Here is a 25,029-nt window from a genome sequence, read left to right on the forward strand (position 1 = left end):
CCTGCAAACCGGCCTCCGCGGTCCTAAGAAGCACCCCGACCCCACCCCGGAGCGTCCCCCCGGCCCTTCGGGAGGGCGCTCGGGGGCACCCCGTCCCCCGGGAGGTCGCGTGTCGCGTCCCAGAGCTCGGGCACAGGCCCCCAGCCCCCCGGTGCCCGCCTCCGGGAAGCGCCGCCCCGCCGCGGTCGCGCCCTCGGCCGGCTCCGCCTCTTCCCCTCCGGCCGCCGCCCCGCCCCGCGCCGGCCGCGAACCCAAACAGCGGCTCCTGCTGCGCGCGGCCGCGCGTGATCGCCGCGCCGCCGAGCCCCGCGCGCCCGCCCGCCCGCCCGGCTCGGCCCGGCCCCGCCGAGCGATGCTGCTGCTGGCGGCCGCCTTCCTCGTGGCGTTCGTGCTGCTGCTCTACATGGTGTCACCGCTCATCAGCCCCAAGCCCCTCGCCCTGCCCGGGGCGCATGTGGTGGTGAGTGGCCTCCTGTTGCTGCGCCGCCGCCGCCGCCGCCGCCGCCCGGCCCGCTCGGCCGCCCCGAGCCCGCCCCCTGGCGCGCCGGCCCGCGACCGAGGCCCAGCCGCCGGCGTCCCTTTCTCCGCCGAGGGCCACCTGCCGCCGCGCGGCCCGGCCCCGTCCCTGCGGGGGGCCGCGGGGACCCGCCCTCCGCCGCAGCTGGCCCTCGCCGGGGCCGGAGAGCGGGGTCCCGGGGCGCCCGGTGGCTCGGGAGCCGCTCGTTAATCCCCGGGGCATCCGTGGGATGTGGATATTTTTGCGCTCGGTTTTCCGATGAGTCAACTGAGGAGCGGAGAGGCTGAGAAAGTTTGCCAAGGACACCGCGGTCGGTGGCCGCGCAGGGCGAGGCGCGCGGTCCCGGCCGGGTCGCGGGGAGGCGGGCGGCAGAGAAGGGGTCCCAGCCGCCGGGACCCCCCGAGGCAGCTGGGACCGGGACGACGGCCTGTGCGAGTGACAGAAAGAGCAGTTGCCAGAGGAATCCAGGAAGTGACTCACCTGGGGCGGGGGGCGGGGAGGGCGGGGAACCGCCCCGAACGCAGGGGGCTGGCGGTCCTGGGCTGAGCGGTGTCGGGACGCTTCTGTCGGGTCTACACTGCTGGTCTGTCGGAGCTCAGCCCGGGGTCGGCCGACTGCTGTTTCAGGGCCGAGCTCTGCCAGCATTTCAGGGGCAGATGGACGAGCCCACCGACCTGCTAGCGTATGAGGGATGAAGGAGGCGCGGATGGGTTGGGTTCGTTTCTTACCGGAAGCTAGTGTCCCCTCTCTGCAGGTGGCAGCACCCTCCTTCCACTGAGAGAGAATGCTCCTCACCTGCGCCCAGCACAGCCGCTCGCTATGGCTTTCTCCTCGGTTTTCTTATTTGGATCTCACAACCCCGAGGCACCCGAGGTGGGAGGGTGTTGAATAAGGAGAGTTGGTTCCTAAGCGGGCAGCACAAATCCTGCCGGAGGTGCCATATGCGTGTCTCGGCTGAGGTGGAGCCTCCCCACCGAGCTGTCTGGGCTGGGCTGGTCGGTTATTTTTGTGGGCTTTAAATCTGGACAAGCATTTGTGAATGAGAAAATGTATTTTTCTTTACCTTGCCCTCTGTAAAAATATTAGTATGTCTCCAACTCCTGCTGTTCCTGATGTGCAAGGTAGATGAGGTTAGTGTAAATTCATTTCGGAAGGGAGCGAGAGAAGCCAAACTTTACAGTGAGGCCAAATTCTGAAAGTGTCACCTCTCCAAGAGAACTTCTGCCTCAGAAGCATGGCTTTAAAAGTTGGAATCTTGCAGAAGTTACGTTTGCAGAGCGTAACTTGGAAGGAAACATAAAGCCAAAAGCAGGAATGAGCATTTCGATTGGGTATTTATAAGGGAGTTTCGCTTAACCTTGACTCCAGTCGTTCCAGCTTCATTGTGCCGCAGGCCACCAGTAAGATAATCAGTCTGTTGGGGTAAACTAAGAAAATTTCTTATTTTCACCATCCCATTTTAATACGCCACTATAAATAATGTGAGGATGGCATGAATAATTCACATGATGTCACCATCTGTCTTCTTTTTTAATGTCACAAGATGAGGGAAAGCACCATTCTTTTTCTTGAGATTTGTTAGGACCGGGCCAGGTGGTGTTAGGAGAGGGAGCTAACATTTAGGATGTCTGCTTATGTGAAAGCATGAACAGACTTAGGTCACAATTATTTATTGTTTTCTATTTAGAACAGTTCGCGTACACTACTATTATCTCCCTAATGACAGTGATAAAGCAGCACAAGTATTACAGGATCTGTACTTAGGTTTAAAACCTGTTTAATCGACTTGGGGAGAACTGGAAAATTCAGGTCCTTCCTTTTTGGAGATGGCTGGGAGCAGTTCTTGCCACAAACCACCCTGTCTCTTGCCCTCAATAAGAGGGGTATGATGTGGGCGCCTGGGTGGCTCAGTTGGTTAAGCGACTGCCTTCGGCTCAGGTCATGATCCTGGAGTCCCCGGATCGAGTCCCGCATGGGGCTCCCTGCTAGGCAGGGAGTCTGCTTCTCCTTCTGACCCTCCCCCCTCTCATGTGCTCTCTCTCTCTCATTCTCTCTCTCATAAATAAATAAAATCTTAAAAAAAAAAAAAAAAGAGGTGTATGATGTGATGAAAGAGATAGTAACATTTAAATAATATTTTGCATTGAATCGTTAAGACGCAGTGATAAGGAAAGGAAATTAGGCTGTTATCTTTAGTGTCCCACATCTGGGCCCAGTTTACCAATTGTCAGGCAGCTGCATTCATATTTCCCACTTTCTCAGCCATCTCTTCCGTGTTGTTCTACCATTCGGAATAACACAGCCTGGACTTGGCTGATGAATATTCTTAGATACCTTCTAAGCATCAGCTTCGTTAGAAGGTTAGTTTCTCACGAGCTAGGACCGAAAGATTGAAGTCTTACCCTTGCTCTTATGGAATAAACTTAGAAGTGATCAGGTTGAACGGTCTCTTGGCTGTGTGCTAGCTTACCTATCACAGTCTAGAAAAAGGACAGCAATCACAGCAATAGCACTTTAGAGCATGTACGTTTAATCAGTAACCTCGTAACTTCAACTTCCATTGATTTATTGAATAACAAATAGGGAGACTTTACTTCCAATTTTTTTCGGCATTGTATTTTTCGGAGAAATGGAACCATGCACCATTTCTGCAAATTAATGTAGGCTGAGTACTTATTTAGCAACTGCTTATGCCAGGTTCTGTGCTCAGAGTGGGGGAGATAAATTGGACTTGGTGCTCATCCTCAAGGAGCTTGCAGTCTGGTCAGGGAGCTAAGACGTGTACACAGAGTGGAAAGTGATAGGCAAAGGACAGGACTGAGTGACAGAGTCAGGAAAGCTTCCTGGAGGAGGGGACTTTGGATCTGGCCTCTGCAGGCTAGGTAGGATTTGGATAGGTAGGTATGCAGGGGATGTTGGGTGGAGGGACATCGAGGCAGTAGCAACACCATCATACGATGGCCAGGGGCCTGTTAATTACTATGGAATTGGAATGGCTGGTGAGAATTAAAAAGCCAAGGCCACCCGTGAAATATCTCAGCAGCAAAGAGCTCCTCAGAGGCATCTGTTAGCTGGGGCAGCAGGTAGATTTTTACAGTGACCTTCTGGAGATAATTGGTTAATTATCTGCCAAGGAAGTCTCTTCAATGGTGAGGACTTGGGGCTAAAGAAAACTAGGGGAGTCTAAGCATCCATGGAGATTGGTACCTTGTATAGGAGTGGCTTTATGATAATTTTAAAATCATTGAGATGGGGTCAAGGATGTTCACTACACCATGATTTATATCTAACAGTAAAATATTTGAAATAATCCTAATGTCTGTTACAGGGAAATTGTGAACTAAGTTTTAATACAGCTCCTTAATGTAATATAGTGAAGCCTTTTAGTTTTTTGACATATTTTGATATGTATTTTTTATCCTATTTTTTTAAAGATTTTATTTATTTATTTGTCAGAGAGAGAACACACAAGCAGGGGGAGCAGCAGGCAGAGGGAGAAGCAAGCTCCCCACTGAGCAAGGAGCCCAATGTGGGACTTGATCCCAGGGCCCTGGGATCATCACCTGAGCTGAGGGCAGACACCCAACCAACTGAGCCACCCAGGCATCCAGATATATATTTTTTTAAAGTAGGATATGATACCGTGTAAGGTCAGATGCCTCTCTGATATTTCCCCACTTCCTTCACCTGACAACCCCGGGCCCCCACTCTCTTGCCCCATATTATATAATTTGCATAGGAAAAATGCCTGGAAAGATAATATTGCCTTACGAAGGTAAGTATCTATTGAGTCCTTCCTATATGCAGGCACTGTGCTGAGTGCTAGGAATGTAGTGGGAGCAGAAATGGAGTTGGTATTTTTATGGCATGTGTGAGGCAGCGATAGGAGAGATGGTCATGAATCAAATAATCACACAAATAAATGCATGGCTGTTTGAATATGTGAGTGCCATAAAGTAAAGGAAAAAGGATGCGGTGCTGAAAAGTGGGTTGAGGTTAGGGAAGGGGCAGTCAGTGAAGGTTTTCCTGAGGAAGTGATGTTTGAGCTGAGATTTATTTATTTTTTTAAGATTTATTTATTTGGGGGGCGGGGACGGGCAGAGGGAGAGAATCTCAAGCAGACTCCCGCTGAGCACGGAGCCTGGCAAAGCAGGGCTGGATCCCACAACCCATGAGATCATGACCTGAGCTGAAACCAAGAGTTGGATGCTTAACTGACCTAGCCACCCAGGTGCCCCTGAGCTGAGATTTAATGGGTGAATGGGTGCCAGCTGGATGAAAAGAGGGGAGAAGAGCATTTCTGGCAGGGAAATAGAATGTGCAAAGGCCCTGTGGTTGGAGGGAGCGTGGAACTCAAAGACAGCCGGTAGGGCTGAGCTAGATTGTGAGGGGCAGAATAGTACAAGAAGGAAAACTTTGCCTTTTAATATTTCCATGTGATCATGTATTTCTTTTATAATAAGCGGTCATGGAAAATATTAGAAGATCTGTGCAGGTAGCTCTTTTTTTTTTTTTTTTTTTTTTTTTAAAGATTTTATTTATTTATTTGAGACAGAGAGAATGAGAGAGAGAGCACATGAGAGGGGGGAGGGTCAGAGGGAGAAGCAGGCTCCCTGCCGAGCAGGGAGCCCGATGCGGGACTCGATCCAGGGACTCCAGGATCATGACCTGAGCCGAAGGCAGTCGCTTAACCAACTGAGCCACCCAGGCGCCCTGTGCAGGTAGCTCTTTTTTGCATCTCTTGTGGAGAGAGTCATATAAGAGATAAGCAGTAAGGAAATAAGATTCATTTGAATTTGGAACCAGAGGTAGACTAATGTATTATTTATTAGCTCAATTTATAAGGCACTTTCCTTCCAGTGAATGCAGAAAAATATAGGTGTGCAGTTTATAGTTCAGTACCGAAAACAATCGGCAGCAGGACCCGCTGACAGTAACATCTCTCATGTCTGCACTTCCTTCGTTAAGTCTGGGACGAAGAAACTACAATAGCTAAAAATCTGGTTCTTGTAGGTTGGGTTTTAGAGCTCATCATAGTCGTGTGAAATAAACTTCCCGCAGCAGGGCAATTTCAAGAGCTAAGAAGATTTTATTATTTTTGCTTTTAGGTTACGGGAGGCTCCAGTGGCATTGGAAAGTGTATTGCTATCGAGTGCTATAAACAAGGAGCGTTTATAACTCTGGTGGCACGAAATGAGGTAAGTCTTCTGGGCGTGTTGTTACTCCCTTACTGGGCTTTGGATTAGCCAGAGAGGCGGTGTGCGTGTCCTGGGATTCCGGAACCTGTGCGAGAAATGGCTCGTATCTCTGGTTCCACGTGTGATTTTTGGACCACTGGTTATTTCTCAGATTCGGGGCAAAGACTTCTTGGTTGAAGTCAGGCCAGTTCCACAAATATTTATTCAGTTTCGACAGCTGTTAGGCAACCTCAGAGGCGCTGCGGGTGGCGATGGGAGAGGCCGCAGGGAGCCAGGGAGGGCGTCCACCTGCCCGCAGGAGAAGGCAGAGCCGATGGCCCAGCTGATAGCCGAGTCCTGAAGGGCGTGCAGGTGTCTCTGTAATTTGCTTATTACCGAGATGATGTACATCTCTAATGAAACCCAGACTCCACAGGGGAGTCTTGCTCCTCCCCAGCACTGCAGCAAAACAGTGTTTTTCCGTGTCAAGTCAACACAAGGTCTGTTTTTCTTTTCTTTTCGTGCCCCCCACCCCCCGCGGGGTCTGTTATTCTTGACAAAGTTGTTTCCACAGCCAAAGCAATGACACTGGACTCACACGAACAGTTGTGGAGTCCTCTGGCTCCAGGGAGGTGGGTGGGGGGAGGCCACCATGCCTGTGTTATGGGCCACCTGCCGCTGTTCCGTGCCTGGCGTCATGCTTGGCTCCCAGCGGGTGCTCAAAACGGTTGCAGAATGAAGACATGAGGGGAGGGTTGATGGAGGGATGGGGACACCAGCGTGGTGGCATCATTGCTTGGGGACTTTGGATTCACATATGCCAAAGGAGGGCAACAGTGGGGTGACCAACCATTCAGGTGGGGGTGCACAGCTGCCATGGAGGGCCTCGGGGGGAAATGTTTAAATATTGGCACACAATTAGGCTTTGATGTTCATGATTTCTTCTTAAAATCAAGAAAGGCAGAATTGCTACCTCCTCTCATTTGTGTCCTGACATCTCTAATAATGAATTCGCTTTGGCATCAAAGCCACTTGACGGGAAGGAAAACGTCACTTTATTTTGTTTGATTAAAGATTTTATTCATCTATTTTTGTGAGGGAGAGAGCACAAGTGGGGCAGAGGGGCGGAGGGAGAAGTAGACTCCCTGCCGAGCAGGGAGCCCGATCCGGGACTCGATCCCAGGACCCTGGGATCATGACCTGAGCCGAAGGCAGACGTTTAAGTGACTGAGCCACCCAGGCATCCAGAAAACATAACTTTAATAAAATGGCATTATGTGAAATTTAAACAGTGCTGATATTTGAAAGAAGATAGGTGAAAAGGAACCAGGGTTGGCCCCATGTTTCAGGTGCTCAGAAGCTCTTTCTGTGGGTCCTTGCATTGCTAGACGTGAATGAGCAGATGAGCCTTCTGGCTTCCAGAAATTCTTTATTTTCTAATATAATTGTTTATTCCAGTTTTGACAAGGCAAGTTGTGTGTGTCTATTAATAGAATATTATTTTATTATAGACACATCCACGTTCGGAACACCCACGTTTCTTTCCGAAAGATTCCCCTCCTTTTTTGTTCTTCTCTAGCTATCCTGATGTTTTTAAATTACAACTTTTAGAACAAATTAAGAACTGTAAACTGATATATCTCTCTTGTTGAAAAATGAGTCAAGCAAACAAAATTGAGACCTTGGAAGAATCTCTCAGTTACAGGGTGGCTTTGCTTGTCTTAAGATTATTCTCGAAAGTAGCCAGGATTAGGTTTTCTCAATCTATCTAAAAGGTGATTTTTACTATATTTGCTTTTATGGGAGAGGAGGAAAATATTGGACAGTCTCTTACGAAAGCACTCTTGACGTGGAATCACACGAACCCTGAAGTTTGGGAAGCATTGCACGACCATGTGGTGGTTCTTGTTTTATGTCACAACTACATAATGTCAGATCAAAACATTTATTAGCAGTGAGATGGTGCCCATCAGCAATTAGTACTGTTAATTGGGATTTTGCAGTTCATTTATTTTTCTGTTATCTTTCAGAAAACCCTTGCTATCACTTAATCATAGCCGAGCATAACTTCACAGCTTCTTTCTTTCATAGACTGTGGCCCACAGCGATGCAATAAAGGTGCTGTCGTGCGTGTTTTCTAGACTTTAATAAATACTTACACAAATAATTGCTTTCTTGCCCCATTTAAACAAACAAGCAGACAAATAGACAATCACCAGAACTAATTGTGCTCTGTTGCTTTCAGGACAAGCTGCTGCAGGCAAAGAAAGAAATTGAAAAGCACTCTATTAATGATAAACAGGTATGATCAGTCTTCGTGATACATTTTCTGTACTAATCAGCACAGCTGTGTAAAGGAAAGTGTTATTTCAACTGTGAATAGTTCAGGTAAAGCCTGTAGGATTTTCCTAATTAAAATACATATTAGACTGTTTTTTTAAAAAGGCAAAATCATTTAAATTGTCTGTGAGTTCAGGTTATTACCAAAAATGTACAGACTTTGAGTTCCACGTACCAATGATCAAATAATGTTTTTCTAGAAGATGATTTTATTTCAGTTATTTATTTAAGGTAACTTCATACAAACACTTAAGGGGAAAGGGGTACTAAATTTTTTGGGGGGGTTATGGCATTTTTGGGTGAATAAAACGTTGTGTGTATACATATATGTATCTTTCAGTATAAAACATAATAACAAGTTACTATGACACTCATCACCAAGCTTAAGAAATGAGATTTACTAGGGCCCCTGAAACCCCCCTGGGAGCCCATATCAGCTGCCCATATCCTCCGGTCTCATTCCTAGAGGCAGCCCGCAACCTGATTTTCATGTTGATTCGTCCTTTGCTTTTCTTTATAATTTGACTAGATGGTGCACGTGACCCTAAATAATATACTGTTTATTTCTGCGTCTCTTTGAACTTTATGGCATCATTATTTTTTTTGTCAGCCTTCCCGAGGCATTCTTCACATACCCTTCAGCTCACCGATTGAAAGTGTACAGCTCAGTGACGTTTGGCTTAGCCGCAGAGTTGCTCAACCAGCACCAGAATCGGTTTTAGAACCTTTCTGTCATCCTGTAAAGAAAGTCTGGACCTTGTCACTCCCCACTTCCTCCCAACCCCCACAGCCCCAGGCAATCACTAATCTACTTTCTGTCTGTGTAGATTTGTAGGACATCATTCTTTAGGCATTTTTGTGCAACTTGATCTCTTCACTGGATACTGCTTTTGAGATTCCTCTGTGTTGCTGCCTAAAGTCATAGTTCATTCATTTTTTTACTGCTGGATAGCGTTTTCCTGGATATATATAGAAGACCTCTTGTTCATCAGTTCTACTGTTGGTGGATATTTCGTTTCCAGTTTTTTGGTTAGTTTTATTTCTTGCTGTTACTGAAGGTTTTCTTCATGTCTCTGCACACACGTGCGAGAGTGGACGGTGCCTGGAAATGGAAGTGTGGAGAAATAGTTACAGCACACATGCATCTTCAGCTTCACTGGAACGGGTACATGCCCACCAATAGTGCTCGGGGCCTCTTGTTGCCTCACATCCTTGCCAACACTTGGTATTGGCAGGCTTTCTAATTTTTGCTTTTCGGATGGGTTTGAAATGATATTTCACTGTAGTTTTTTTTTTTTAATTTTTGAATTATTTTTTTAAAAAGATTTTATTTATTTATTTGAGAGAGAGAGTGCCCGAGCACAGGGGGAGGAGTGGTGGGGGAGGGAGAGGGAAAGAATCTCAAGAGACTCCATGCCAAGTGAGCGTGGAGCCCGGTGCAGGGCTCGATCCCACCACCCCGAGATCATGACCCAAGCCGAAAGCAAGAGTCAGACGCCTAACTGACTGAGCCACCCAGATTCCCCTCACTGTAGTTTTAATTGCCTCTTTTTCCCCTCCAAAATATGTTAGAGAGCTTTCCATGTCATGAAAAATAAATCGGCCTGATTTTTTGTAACAGAGTCTCAGGTACCCACAGTGCACGCAGTCATTTCCCCGTGCGTGGGCTGTCGGCAGGTCTTCTGCTTTGGCGCTCTGTGCGCAGGTAGAGGTCCTCATCCACATCTCCTTGTGTACACATGTGAGGTTTTCTCCAGTACCTTGGCTTCTGTGCCCCCTTCTCTGAAGCCTGTGAACATTGGAAAGCTGCCAGCTTGGCAAATCTCCCCATTTTTTTTTTTTCGTATTCGTGTAAGTTCTGATAGAGAAAGAAGTATCCTGTAAAACCACGGAGCTCATGTGCTCCTGGCTGAAGGCCAGGCCTGCTGTCAGCACCATCTCGGTGCCCTGGACTTCTTCACCATGACTTCTGCACCCACCTCTGCCGTCCGAAGGCTGTAGGTCATGCGGCGAGTTCCTGCCATCTGCATCGGGGAAGGGAAGATAGGCAGGGCTGGCCTGGGCCAGAGGGAGCTCGCTCCTTCTACCAGCACAGAAGGGGTTTGCTGCACAGCTTAGCACAAGCAGTCCCCTGTGGACACTTTTCCTGGTGATTTGTGAACCTTTTTTTTAAAATTTTACTTGTCTGTGGGATAGCTTTTATTTATAGTAAATGATCTAATACTGTATAAAAAGACATATAAAAATCCCGATCACAGGAATAAAACCCAAGGGCCGCTCCTCTGGAATATTCCAGGTTATTACATTTGTGAAGGGGTCATTTCCTTTTCTTAGGAATTTAGATCTTCGGATAGGGTTCCTTCCTGCCTCAAATAAGACTTCCTGCCTGCCGCATCAGATTCTAAGGCAATCACCTCTCACGTCGTGGCTTTCTTCCCCACATCGTATCTTCTCAGAGCTGGAAGGGACCTTTGTCGTCACTCGCTTCTGACACCCTTCCTGGAGCAGGTTCTGCCCAGGTAGTGAATGAAGGGGCAGCGTTGGAAGCCTGGCCTGCCAAGCCTGCGCCCGCTTCTTCCACCGCACTGCACCCCCTTCGACTTGCAGCCACACGCGGGCACGTGTGTGGATGTGGACGTGCCCTCCTGTGCACACTCATTCTGTCTGCCCCTAGCTTGGCAGCCATTCTCCACCCAGAAGAACTCATGGAAAGACGGAGAAGTCGTGAAATGCCTTTCTGCTTCTCTCCGCGACCCCTCCCCGCCCTTGGCACACAGAACATTCCAATGTCAGAGGTTAAGCTCTAGATTTGAAAACATGATCCAAAAAGGGAAATTAAAACAATAGCTCATTGTTAGTCCCCGTTAGTATTCTGAATTGCTATTTTATAAATTTCTATCAAAGTAAGCACGGAAATATGTGCTTTTTTCCCCCCCTCCTTCCTTCTTCCCTTACTTCCCTTCTTCCTTTCCAAAGACTGAATGGAATTGTTATCCGTGGCCAGCACGGGCTGGGCTCTTCCTGCCATCTCTGTGCTCTGAACCCCTGAGCGTGGCCAGGTTTGGGCCGGCTGGGCTCTGTGGCTTGCTTTGCTGACCCCTGTGAGTGGCCGGTCAGTCCAGAGTCGGGGACTTCAAGCTCCCACAGGCCCCGATCGACCCTTGGCCTTGAAAGACCACCAGGCTCAGGCTCTGAGCCGGGACTCAAGCTAAGGTGGCTTTTGTGAGTAGGTATTGTTTGCTTATCTCTTTATCACCTGACGCTCTGGAGTCCCAGTAGGGCCCTCAGAGCCCTGGGATTGCTCCAAGGGGAGTATTTTTTTAAGCTTATTTATTAGATTTATTGTTTTTATTTTTAACGACCTAAGATGTTAACAACTTAAGATACAATTTATGTACACTTTATTTATTCTTTATGTAATTTATGCATTCTTTTTAACGCCCAGAGCTATAATTGATGTCCGGTAAACCACATCCATGTAAAGAGTACAGTTTGATGGCTTTTGACAGATATGTACACGTGTAAAAGCAGCACTGAGATCCAGACACAGAGCATGGCCCTGCTCCTAGAGTTCCACGTGCCTCCTTGCGGTCCAGGCCTCCCCCCACATCGGGCCGCACGTGATCTCAGACCTGCTCTCGGTCACTGTGGATCAGAGGCGTTCCAAGAGGAGCTTTTTACATTTCTTTTCCTTTCTATTTCCAGCTTTACTGAGGTATAACTGACAAAAATTGTATGTGTTTAAGGGGCACAGTGTGATGATTTGATCCACATTTCCGTTGTGAAACGCTCGCCGAAACGCTCGCCACCTCAAGTTGATTAATACGCGCATCACCTCACACAGTTATTTTGTGTGTGTGTGTTGAGAACAGTTAAGATCTACTCCCTTCGTGGATTTCAAGTATGCAATATAGTATTCCTGTTGGTAGTCACCATGCTGTACACGAGACCCCCAGAACTTTTTTTATTTTATGCCTGAAAATGTGTACTTTGACCAACATTTCTTAAGACATGTTTTTGCGTTTGCGCAAGAGAGTTTTCTGTGAAAACTGCCAAGAAAATTAGGCTCTGCAGTTGCGCTCTCAGCAGATTTCCAACAATGCAATCTGTGCCTACAAAAGCAGACTTCCTAGCTTTTGGCAAGAATTGTCTTTACATTAAAAAAATTCTTTAAAAAGTACTTCTAGACACCTGCGTGGCTTTGATCATTTTTTTTTTATCTCTCTTCCTAACAGGTGGTGCTTTGTATATCAGTTGACGTATCTCAAGACTACAGCCAAGTAGAGAATGTCATAAAACAAGTAAGAGGTTGGGCTAACTGGAATTAATTCACTTGCCTTTCAGTTGGTTCTTCCCATTTTGGTGTGTGCCTTGGAACTGATAAATCATCGCTGTAGCCTTAATAGTTGTATAGACTTTATTTATTGGCAATAATTTGCTACAAAATTGATTTTTCTCTTCTTTTTCTTAACGCCTGCTCTGATAAATTTTTCCAGGCACAGGAGAAACTGGGCCCAGTAGACATGCTTGTGAACTGTGCAGGAATGTCACTTTCGGGAAAATTTGAAGATCTTGAAGTTAGTACTTTTGAAGTAAGTAGCCATTTGCTTTTTTGCTCATTGGGCAACTCATATACCAAAAGTAGAACAGAGCCACAGGGGAAGGCTTTGCAAACGAAACAGATAAAACACATTCAGATTTATAGAAGCTTTATAAGGCTAGGGGAAGGTTGGACGAGGCTTTGGTTCCAGCACCATGACCATCCAACCTTAAGAGCTTAGACGAGTCTCTGGACCTTGGTTTCCCTAGCTGTAAAATGGGACATGCATCATGGTGACGATTCACCAAGGTCCTCTCTTCAAGAGAGCTCTCTGTAAGCCAAGAGATGCTGGATTTTCATCTCGATTGTCAGGGCTTTTAACAGTGGTAAACCAGAAAAGCTCAAGAGCAGACTCTTTGGAGTTCTGAAATCAAGACAGAAAGATAACGCATCCTATTTTGGTTTATATTTTTAAACAGGTTTGCCAGGGAGTGTCTCTTAGTAATTTCTGTCAGCTCTAAATAAATGGACATCAGATTTGCAATCCTTCTGAAGTACAAAACGGTTTTTTAGTTGACATGGTATCAACTCTCTTTTCCTTCATGCTCTGTTAGCCTTCGTTGTAATAGTGGATTTTGCATGCTTTACTCCGCAAAGGTGATTACATCCCCCTTTCGTGGAGGAGGGTGCTAGGGGAGTAATGAAGACACCCTGCTTCTGGCGGGCTGGGAGGGCGCTGTAAGCTCTGTGATTTAAAGTCCAGTCGGGAGCGTCCAAATGCAGCTGTAAGCAGAGGGGCGCCTTCTCTGGGACACGAGTGTTTTAAGGCTCCTTTATCAACTTGGTATAAAAGGCGGTTGTCTTGGCCTGCACGCCTTGACCGTAAGTTATCAGAGGGAGATGTTGAAGATGATTTCAACAGCTGGGGTTAAGAATCAGTTGGGGAAAATAGTTGTATCAGCCTAGGCGTGACCCAGTGAGGTGAGACTTTGGAGGTGGCCCGCGGAGTCAGGTGTGCGTGTGTGTGGAAGGGTGTGAGCATGAGGGAGTGTGTGTGTGCATGAGTGTGTGCTTGTGTGTGTGTGCACGTGAGAGAGAGAGAGAGAGAGGCTAACAGAGGGGGACTCCCCAGACTCACCCTGACTGAATGTGCAGGGCAGACTCAAGGAACGGACCAGGAGGCCTGTATGGGGCAGGGGGGGTGGAGGATTAGGAGGACTAGGGGGTAAGGGGTCAGCTTCTGGAGCGATGTGGAGCGGAGCAGGGGCCAGAAGTCCTGGGGCCTCGAAGGCCACCATGGGGAATTTGGCTTTTAGTCCAAATCCTCTGAAGGGGCTTCAGCTCAGTCGGGCGGCAGTGTGACCCGCGTTTCGGGGTTCACAGGGTCTTCCTGCCTGCTGTGTCAGGGAGCTGTGTGGGAGGTGTCAGCGGGAGTCGGGCAGGAGGTGGCGATGCGGGGCAGTCGTGGGTAAACTCGGAGTGAGGGGCCGGAGGACGGAGACGGGCACAGCACTGAGCAGCTTGAGTGGCTGTTAGCGGCCGCTGGAAGCGGTCCCGCCCCAGCGAGAACCAGACTTCTCAAAAGAAAGGACTGGTAACCCGAAGCCTGTTGTCCCTGTCCCAGGGACAGGGCCTCTTCCCGGCTGCCCTGCACGCAGGTAGCGGGCCACCCTTCCCAGGAGGGACGCGTCCCCCTCCGGCCAGTACTTGCCCCTCGGCCCTCCCCCTCCTCTGTCTTGGTCCCCTGCGGTGTTCTGGTCAAGGCCTGGGATGTGCTCATCGGCCGGAAGTCCTGCTGGAACCCACACTGCTGGGTTTGATGCGTTTCCTGAAGAGAAGAGTTCATTTCCATGTAACGTGAATTCTCTCTCATTTTTTTATTTGATTGTTTTGTTTTGTTTTGATTGTTTGTTTGTCTCCTTTGAACTTGACTGAGGCTCACAGAGTTCACATCACAGGGGTTCCCTGGACAGGATGGTTGAGTGTGTGGTTACAGCTCATGGCTGGAGGACCTCCGCACGTGCCACGTGACTCCCCGGGGAGAGGCCTCTTGGAAACTCGCGCCTGGTTCCTCTGGGCTCTGCCCCAGGTGCCTTTTGCCCTGGCTGATTGTGCTTCGTGCCCTCTCACTGCCAGAAGTCTGAGTCACGGGTACGACAAGGTGCAGAGTCCGTGAGGCCGTCCCAGGAATTACTGCAACTGGACGTGGTCTTCGGGAATGCCAGTGCACCTCTCTTAATTTTCCTGTATAATCGTTTTTCTTTTGGATTCTTGGAGCTGTATCCTGCTTTATCTACCTGTAGTTGTTAGTGATAATTATTTTCACTTTTTGATTGGGATGACCTTGACTCTGTAGATCCAGAGAGCTGACATCTTAACAATATCGAGTCTTTTAACCTTTGAATGTGGGATATATCTCCATTTATTTAAATTTTCTTTTGTTTCTCTCAGCAGTGTTTTGTAGTTTTCAGTGTATGGGTCTTGCACCTCATTTTTCTGTATTTCCTATTTTTTGATGCTGGTATAAATGGTATTTTTTATGTCAGTTTCTGAGTGTTCATTGCTAATGTAGAGAAATTCAGTTGATTTTTGTGTGTTGATCTTGCCGTCTTGCTAAAGTCCATTATTAATTCTGGTGCTCACTGGATTTTCTACATTCAAGATCATGTCATCTGCAACAGTTTTACTTTTTTCCGTTCCCATCTGGGTACCCTTATTGTACTGGCGAGAACATCTAGTACAGAATGGAAGTGGTGAGAGCAGACATGCTTGTGGTGTTCCTGATCTTGGGAGAAAACATTTTTTTTTTTTTTTTTTTTACCATTAAGTATGATGTTTGCTGTAGTTCTGTTCTCTTTTGTTGTGTTTGGGTGGGTGCCCTTTATCAAGTTGAGAAACTTCTATTCCTAGTTTGCTGAGAGATTTTTTGTTTGTTTTTGGTTTTTTTGAGAGAGAGCATGCACAGGTTGGGGGCAGGGAGGGGCAGAGAGAGAGGGAGAGGGAGAGAATCTTAAGCATGCTCCACGCCCAGTGTGGAGCCCAACAGGAGGCTGGATCCCACGACCCTGAGATCATGACCTGAGCCAAAATCAAGAGTTGGACACTCAACCGACTAAGCCACCCAGGCGCCCCGCTGAGAGTTTTTATAAGGAATGGAGGTTGAATTTTGTCAGGTGCTTTTTCTGCATCTATTGGGATGATCACAGAGTTCTTTTTTAGTTGATATGGTGAGTTACACTAATTAATTTCCAGTGTTAAACCAGCCTTGCATTCCTGGGCTAGACCCCACTTGGCTATTAATTCTTTCTGTGTTCTTAAGGGACATTAGTTGGAGTTTTCTTTTCTTGTAATGTTATTTTCTGATTTTTGTGTAAAGGTAATGCTAGCCTTTTAGCATAAGTAGGGGAGTATTCCCTCCTCTTCACTTTTGTGGAAGGATTTGTGTAGAATTGATACTATGCTTCCTTAAATGTTGGCCAGAATTTACCAGTGAAGGCTGAGCTTATCTTTGTGGGAAGGTTTCTAACTTTAATTCAATGTCTTTAGTAGATGTGGGGCTACATTTGTATCTTTTTTTTTTAAGATTTTATTTATTTATTTGAGAGAGAGAGAGAGAGGTAGAGAGAGAGAGAACTAGGTGGGGGAAGGGGCAGAGGGAGAGAATATCCAAGCAGACTCCCGCTGAGCGCAGAGCCCAGTGCAGGACTTGACCTCACGATCCATGAGATCAGGACCTGAGCCGAAACCAAGAGTCAGACGCTTAACAGACTGAGCCACCCAGGCGCCCCTACATTTGTATCTTCTTATCTATTTCTTTTTTGAGTGATCTTTGGTAGCTTGTGTCTTTCAAGGAATTTGTCCATTTCATCTAAGTCATTGAATTGATTGGCATGGAGTTATTCATCGTATGCTCTTCATCACCCCTTTAATATCTATAGAATTTGTAGTCATAGCACCTCTCTCATTCTTGATATTGATAGTTTGTGTCCTTTATCTTTCCTGACCAGTGGGACTAGAGATTTATCACTTTTATGGATCTTCTCAGTAACCAGCTTTCGGTTTTATTAATTTTCTGTTGTTTTTCTGTTTTCTATTTCATTTATTTCCTCTCTTATTTTTATTATTTCCTTTTTTCTGCATACTTGTTTTAATTTGCTCTTCTTTTTATAGTTTTCTCGGTGGAAGCTGAGGTCATCGATGTGAGAGTCTTCCTCTTCAAATGCAGGTGGTTGTGCCATGAGTTTCCAGCTAAATGATGCTGAAGCAGCAGCCTACACATTCTGATATGTTGTGTTTTCACTTCAATTCAGTTACAAATATTTTATAATTTCTCTTTTCATTTCTGCTTTGACCCTTGGATTATCTAAAAGTGTGTTACTTAGTTTCTGAATATTTGAGAGATTTTCCAGAAATAATTTCCGTATCGATTTCTGATTTAATTCCATTGTGGCCAGCAGACATACTTTGTATGACTTGAATCCTTTAAAATTTGTTGAGGCTTGCTTTTGGCCCAACATACAGCCTCTCCTGTGGCCGTTCCATGTGTGCGGGAAAGAACATGTATTCTGCTGTTTTGGGTAGAGTGTTCTGTCAGTGTCGATTAGGCCCAGTTGGCTGAGATGTTCAAGCCTTCTGTGTCCTGACTGATTTTGTGTGCCCTTGTTCAATCAGTGACTGAAAGAGGGGTATTGAAATCTCGAATTATAATTGTGGATCTGTCTGACTAGGTTTTAAACAGACTTTCAGGAGCGTCTGGGTGGCTCAGTTAGTTAAGCATCCAACTCTTGATGTCAGCTCAGGTTGTGATCTCAAGATTCTGAGATCGAGCCCGCATTGGGCTCTGCGCTGGCTTCCCTCTGCCTCTGCCCCTCCCCTGCTCCACTCATGCACCCCCGCATGCTCTCTCTAAAAAGGAAATAATATAAATAAATAAATAAATGGACAGACTTTTAGCTGATACACCTCTCTTTTAGGCCCATGCCTAGCCTCCTGCCCCCAGAGGTGCTTTTGGTGCTGTTCGAGCCTTTGGGGGTTCTCTGGTGCAGTCCTGCTTTTCAGTTTCTCTGTTCCTTGCTTAGCATTCAGCTTTCTGCTAAGTTCGTTATCGGTCACCATTCTGTTTTTCAGCTTCTAGAATGTTCTTGCTATTATTTTCTTTCCTATTGTCTATGTTCCTGTAGGCTGTTGGCCTTTAAAAAAAATATTATCTTGGGCGCCTGGGTGGCTCAGTTGGTTAAGCAACTGCCTTCGGCTCAGGTCATGATCCTGGAGTCCCGGGATCGAGTCCCGCATCGGGCTCCCTGCTTGGCAGGGAGTCTGCTTCTCCCTCTGACCCTCCTCCCTCTCATGCTCTCTGTCTCTCATTCTCTCTCTCTCAAATAAATAAATAAAAAAAATCTTTAAAAAAATAAAAAAAATATTATCTTTTTACTGAGATTTTAGTGGGATCTCTGAAGGGAGCTGAGGTTAACACTTGGGTTCAGTGTGCTGTCTTTTTTCAGTACTTTTTTAGAGCATTTTTATTATCAAAGTAATGTAGTGATATTAAAAGACATTTTGGGAAAAGTGGGAATCCCAGCATCCTAACACAATCACTTACAAATTTATTTATTTTTTTATTTGGGGGGGGGAAGAGCGTGGGGGGAGGGGGGAGGGAGATAGAAAGGGAGAGAGAATCTCCAGCAGACTCCCTGCTGAGCGTGGAGCCTGTCATGGGCCTCGATCTCATGACCCATGAGATCACGACCTGAGCCAAAATCAAGAGTCAGACTCTCAACCGACTGCACCACCCAGGCGCCCCACTATCACTTACAGTTTTCTATAGTTCGTTTAGCGCCTGTGCACGTGTACTTTTATTTGCTATTTGAATTAGTTACAGTCACAGTGTAAATATAGTATTGTATGTCCTCTGTTTTTTTAAACTTGCAGAACAACTATTTCCTCCATCCTCCTGGTGTTTCTGGTCACCATCTCTAAAAGCTACGTAACATTCTGTAGAGTTAACATTCCATGGTTGACTCAAAGTTCCTCAATGAAGTGTTTGGTTTCACATGCTGATAGATCTAGTATTTTTCCAAGACTTTTAATATAGAGTCATTTTGATGCAAGTACTTTTAGATTTCCAAGTTAAAATATAAGGTTTTTAAGAGTTCCCAGGATGAAGGGGAAGTAGACTCTCGGTACCTATGTAAGCTCTTACCCGTCATAATCTAAGAGCCAGCGTTGGTCAGGCACTTCCTGCGGGTCAGAGGTGCTGCCTCTTGCCCTGTGTTTCCTCTTTCAGTTCTTCCAACAGCCCTCTGAGCTGGTACCAGCATGAGCCCTGGGTTCAGCTGCAGAAATAAGTAGAGTGTCTGACTTTCTTCATCATCAAATAGGTAGTAAATGGTCAAGCCAAGGCTTCAACCCACAGTCCATGCTGTTAACCACTGTCCTAGTCTCTTTATGATCTTTCTGTAGCTTAGAACTAGTAGGGTTAGAAATATTTGGGGGCTTTTTCCTAAAACTGTCTTTCTGGAAGTATTACCTGTAAGACGCAGTGTACTTTTGGTAAGGAGAAAACTAATCCTGGCCAGTTTTCAGCAAAGACATCACTGCGGTCATGGTGAGAATACAAGACTAGATTGAAAGAGGCTTCAGATGGTAGATCGTGAGCATCATGGCTCATTTACAGGCTCATCTCATCATTCATGCCTTCAGCACATCCATTGGGCTCCCAGTCACTTGGGCTCCACTGAAGAACTCAAATCTGGAGAGCAGACAGAACTCCCGCGAAGCGCAGCCTCGAGGCTTTGACCTTGCTCACCTCTTGCATGGCTCTTTGTTCCCTGCAGAGACTAATGAGCGTCAACTACCTAGGCAGCGTGTACCCCAGCCGAGCAGTAATCACCACCATGAAGGAGCGCCGGGTGGGCAGGATCGTCTTTGTCTCCTCCCAGGCAGGACAGTTGGGATTATTCGGTTTTACGGCCTACTCTTCATCCAAGTTTGCCATCAGGGGATTGGCTGAAGCCTTGCAGATGGAGGTAAATGCTGTGTTCAATTTTTATATTTCTATCTTCTAACTCAGCAATGTGTGTTCCCCTTTAGTTTGTGGCCACTTTACACATGTTGTTGCAGTGAATTAGACATTTGTAGACTTGACATCAGTGAAAGAGAATCGGCTCAACCCTTGCATTTTGCAGTTAACATTTTTCATTGCATAAAGATTATGATAGAAGCCAAATGGGTGTGAGGTGTTTTGCTTGCTTAATTTAATACACAAAGTACTACTATATTTACATGGTATTTTTGGCCTAATACTATGTGAGTATGTATCAGGTTAACCAGATATTTTATTCTCTAGAGGTGTTCCTATAACAAGAAGATGTGTCCTTTATGACTGGATAATAAACTTAGCATGTGTTTGAGGGAAAAGCTTAAATCACCTACTGTCTAGCTCTCAGCTTTTAGACAAATCATTTAACTTGGTCTGTTTCCTTTTCTGAAAAACAAGATGGTTGGACTAAAAATATCATTTGGCTCTCCTGATACTTACATTTTAATATCCTAAAGAAATATTGATGAGAGTGAACGCTTTTTATTTTCCCAGTTAATAGAGCATGTTGTGAAGGAGGATTAGCATCAAAATAAGTGTTTGTCATGATGTGACAACCTTCACACAGCCTCGATCGTGTGAAGCCGACCTCTGCACTATTGTCAGGTGGGGATGCTTAGAGAGCACCACACATATCTATCCCAAATCACACACCGAAAAGGCAAGGTAAAATTCTTCCTGTTGTGATATAGACTGAAATATAACACCACATCGTGATGTTAAAAGCCCAGAAGAGAATTAATTCACTGTGACCCACCTTCTCCTAGTAAGAGTGTGATTTGGGGATTCTGTTTACTGATTTAGATTAGGGGTTAGCAAATTTTTTCTGTCAGGGCCAGCTTGTAAGTATTCTAGCCTTTGAGGGGAGGATGGTGTTTGTCGCAACTCCTCCAGCCTCCCGAGAGCAGGAAAGCAGCCGTTAGCGATAGGTGAATGAATGGGTATGGCTGTGTTCCAATAAAACTTTATTTATAAAAACAGGTGGGGGGGGCCAGATTTGTCCCACAGGCCATAGTTTGCTGACCCCTGATTTAGAAAATCCGCAGAAGAGCCCTCGATGGTGTGTGACAGAGTGCCTTACCACCCAGCTATTAGACAATCATTGCAGTACACATGAGCTGTCCAGTCAGTGACACAATCCTGATGGGCCACTTAGAGACTGGTCGACTATGCCGTGCTCATCAAAAAGGAACCAGCCCCAAATTTCCTTTTTATCAACTTGCTTAATGCTCTTAATAATGGGTCATTATGATACGTTTAGCCAATGAGGCACATATGACTGAAATTTCAAAACAAGAATACCAGTATTTCTTTTGCAATGTTTACTTTGAGAGCCCCTTTGCGAATAACCACTTGACTTTTATAACAGTTTTATGAGGTATGTGTGGCAGATGTTGTTTTGCCACCTTACAGATAAGAACGCTGAGTTTTCAGTAGTTCATTGAGTTGCTGAAAGCCAGATCGTTATTTTGCAACAAAAATAGTAACAAAGTCCTTGCCTGCTGGCTCCCTCTGCCTATCTTCAGCAGCAGCTGATGTGTCTGTAATTCAGGTCAGAAGTTGCCAGATTCATCTGGCTAGTTGTCTCAGCCCTCCACTTTGGTCTCAGACACCTGCTAAGGGAAGGACTATTTTGGAAATGAAAAATCTGCTTATTAGGGCTTTTTGTTCCTAAGTTGTGTCTTGCAGAACTACTTCAGGATTCACTAATTGAGGGCAAAGTGTGTAATCTGGGTGGCCTGGTTTCACTTCAGGTAGAACAGAGACATTACTAAAGAAGAGGGAAAAAGAAAGTGAGTTGCTAGTGCGGACAGAGTCCCTGAAGCGTCTTTGTGACAAGCATGATTCACACGCGTCTTGTAGCCGGTCTGGACTTGAAGTCTGCTTGACTTCAGTCCATATTTAGACTCCATGAAATGTGTCCCCTCGTAAACACAAAATGAAATTAACATGTACCACGAGGGAAATAAATTCAATAATCAAAATCTAGCTTTGTTCATAGCAGACTTGCATCAAAACCATTGTTTCCCTACAAACGTACGGTGCAGTGTTTAGAAACCTGGATAATTCCATTGGCTTTGCCAAGGTTTTTTCCGTGCATGAAACAGATCTTATAGAATTGCTCAGGCTCTTAAGTACTTTTTGATAATCCTTTTTGGTTTAATTAACTCTTAAGCCTTCCTGTCCACCCTACCCTTTGCCCTACAAACTAAAGTAGGACCCTAGAAATGTTCTGTGTATAATGAATACGTTTGAAAGAATGCTTCGTTGCATTTTTTGGTCTTTTTTTTTTCTTTAACTCGGTCTTTTAGGCATAAATATATGATTTAAAGATTCTAAAAGTTAATTTTTTTGGAAAGCAGACTTCTTTTTTCTTTTTTAAGATTTTATTTATTTGAGAGAGAGGGAGAGAGCACAGAGGGAGAGAGAGAGAGAGGTAGAAGCAGACTCTCCACTGAGCAGGGAGTCCCACATGGGGCTCGATCCCAGGATGCTGGGATCATGACCTGAGCCAAAGGCAGATGCTTAACCAACTGAGCCTCCCAGGTGCCCCTGGAAAGCAGACTTCTGACATGGGTTATAGCCAAAGATGTGGTAGCAGAGACCAAGTAAAAGCAAACTAGTCTTTGTGCCTCCCTCGAAGGTGGTGAAAAGGAAGCTGAAGCTTACCTTCTGGAGCTTCTCCTCCACAGCTCTGCTTCTCTCTCCAGCACCCCCCCGCCCTTTGTTTTGATGGAATTAGGAACTACACATTTTGGGTGGGATTATTTTGATGACAAATTGGTTCTCGAGCAGAGGGTTGGCTTTCTGATTGAAATGGAGACCAGGGAGAAGGAAGAAACTGACAAAAGGAGGGTAGTGGGCAGAGTGGGAGGACGGAGAACGGTCCGTCAGCAGGGAGGAGGGCAAACACACAGTGGTAAGGTCAGCGGGGGAATCAGCTAGTGAAGTCCCGGCCTATTAATTCTTAGAGAAAGTGGTGATCTCTGGGAGTCAGCATTGTCTTAGCAAGAACGCACAAAGCCAAATTAACTGCCTTTCCTTTTCCGCTGGGGTTATGGGATTAGTTGATTAAAGGAAAGTGAAGATATAGTTTGGTGTATTTCGATTTTTACCAATTATTTGACCCAGAGTTTCAGGAGACCATAAGCTCCACGAGGGCAGAGACTCTCTCTGAATTGCTGACATCAGATCTTCATTCATAGACCAGTATCAGCACACAGTAGCCCCTCAATAAGTGTGTGTTGGATGAAGAAATAAAATGATTAGGTGATTAGCCACTGGAGGTCTCCAGCCCTAGGTGGAGAGTCATTTGGCTTCATGATTGTAGGGATGACACCAGCCCCCGGAAAGGGGCGGGACTGGTTCCTCCCAGCCCTGACAGTCTGTGCCCACCCCAGGAGAGAGCTGTTCTGAAAGGCTCTTTCAGCCATAACCTTGAATCTGAGAACCAAGGCTTTGACATACCGTCTCCTATTAGCTGAGGCCACAGCCCTGACGTGTCGCAGGAGGAAGGGGCACAGAAGCAGCAGAGAAACGGCCTTGTCCGAGCAGGGTCGGCTTCAGGCTTCCTGTGGGCCAGTTACCACTTCTCGGCGTTTTCGGTGGTGTTTTTGTCTGGTCTGTGGACCACAGAGGGCAAGGCCGTGGGAGACAGTTTTTAAAGTCACTCTCTCAAAAACAAGCGGAGGAGAAATTGCTTGCTCATCAACCTCACTGCCTGGCCTGAATGCAGAGCTATTTATGAGCATAGCTGACCTTCGGTGCTGAGTGAATGGGCTCTCTCACGCCCTGAGTGCGCTGGAGCTGGACCAGCAAAGACATCACCCTCGGCTCTTGGACTTTTCAGGGTGGCTGGCCAGGATCTTCTGCCTCCGTGCTTCTCCCGACCCTTGCAGCTCTTCCCACAGGCTTAGAACTCTGCCTCACGGAGGGACCCAGGGAGGAAAGGGCCTCGGTGACAAGATGGGGCCCTGGGATGCTCTCAGAGGCTGTTACGTGAGGAAGCAGTCTTGTCACTCCTCAGCCTCCTTGAGATACCTGGTGGCCTCCCTGCCACCAGCTGCCTGTCCACTCTCACTCCCCTGGGTGCTGTCCTGGGGCTAAACAGTGAGCCAACAGCAAATAAAATAGGGCAGCAATTTCGATGGTATGAACTATCGCCCTAGAGCCACTTAGAATCAGGGCCAGATGAGCGTGTGGAGCAGGGCCGCTGAGGAGCAGGATCTTTGGGAAGGGTGTGTCCTGGCTGACTAGCAGGAGACTCTTCTGGAATCTTCTTGTTGGGGGTGTGTTTATGAGTAGTGAATTTCAGTGTGGGGGCCTGGTGGTGAGGTAAACAAGCCTAAGAGCCCGTGTCAAGCTGGGAAGGAGAGTTTCTGTATCTAAGTAAGGATGAGGTTGTCTTCGGGGAGGTGCTCGGTTGGTCTGACCTGGGACTCAGCCATGTTGGTTGGTTCTGTGGTGGAGGGCAGAGTGACTCTTGACCTCTTGACTCCCTAATGGGCAGAGGCTGGTTGCATGGGGAGTTCTTGATCACGCCAACTTCTCAGGGGATCCATATAGTTGTAGGCCGGGGTCTGGGGTGGCACAAGAAGGGCCTAGGGAAAGGGTTTTGAATGATCTTCATGTATTTTGTAGATGAAATCAATAAGAATTTCAGAGGCAGCCATTGAGGAAGCCAGATTTGCAGTCTGATGGCAGAGGAGCGGACCTGTCCCATTGGCTCGCACACAGGGCCCTAGTGGTGTCATGGTGGGGGCGGGGGGGACAAGTAGACTTCCTTTTAGCTGCCCACCTTCCTCCCGGCCCGCTCCCAGGGCCTCACCTGGCCAGGGGGTGGGCAAAACTTAGAAGGAGGCGAATCTCTGTACCTCGGGGCCAGCTGCCTTCTGAAGTAGAAGTTGTTGGGGTGGACTTTTTGCCCTTCTTTCTAAATGACCTTCGTGGAGAGGAGTTTCCGGACCCCATCAGGGCTGGTTCTCCACTTGCAGAATCACCTTGTTGGTCTGGCCAGCTTCTGAGAGAATTAGGGCAGTATTCCTTGCGTGTGCCCGGCAGCCAGGGCAGGTAAATGAGGGAAGAAGCGGAATCGTACCTTGTTTACTGAAGGGGCACGTGTTGTTTCTGGAATGCAGGTGAAGCCGTATAACGTCTATGTCACAGTTGCCTACCCGCCAGACACAGATACCCCTGGGTTTGCAGAAGAAAACAAAACCAAGGTAAGTGTTGGCCCGTGTCTGTTTTGAGCCTTTGACATTGTAAACCCCTTTTCCAATTTTCTGACTTTCTGACTTTCCACCCATCAGCCTGGAGTCATTTTCATCAGTGAGAAAATTGAGCTCTTTTCAATTGACGT

The 25,029-nt window shown here is 46.7% G+C and overlaps 1 protein-coding gene across 4 annotated transcripts in view; it reads left to right on the forward strand.

Moving 5' to 3' along the window:
• The first annotated feature begins 278 nt into the window (after positions 1-278).
• Positions 279-25,029, forward strand: part of KDSR (3-ketodihydrosphingosine reductase) — a 39,375-nt gene continuing 14,624 nt past the window's right edge. For 2 of the 4 annotated variants that reach the window (XR_013443271.1, XM_078060202.1), the window contains exons 1-7: positions 284-460; positions 5,626-5,715; positions 7,940-7,996; positions 12,270-12,335; positions 12,531-12,626; positions 19,408-19,599; positions 24,809-24,892. Coding sequence is in view for 2 of the 4 variants with exons in the window: in XM_078060202.1 (XP_077916328.1) it covers positions 353-460; positions 5,626-5,715; positions 7,940-7,996; positions 12,270-12,335; positions 12,531-12,626; positions 19,408-19,599; positions 24,809-24,892 (693 nt within the window). In the remaining 2 variants the exon portion in view is untranslated. Of the gene's footprint in view, positions 461-1,193; positions 1,233-5,625; positions 5,716-7,939; positions 7,997-12,269; positions 12,336-12,530; positions 12,627-19,407; positions 19,600-24,808; positions 24,893-25,029 lie in introns of those variants that run through there. The other 2 variants (XR_013443272.1, XM_078060203.1) reach the window with 2 other exon arrangements.

Source organism: Halichoerus grypus, chromosome 13 (assembly GCF_964656455.1).
Source record: "Halichoerus grypus chromosome 13, mHalGry1.hap1.1, whole genome shotgun sequence".
NCBI lineage: Eukaryota > Metazoa > Chordata > Mammalia > Carnivora > Phocidae > Halichoerus > Halichoerus grypus.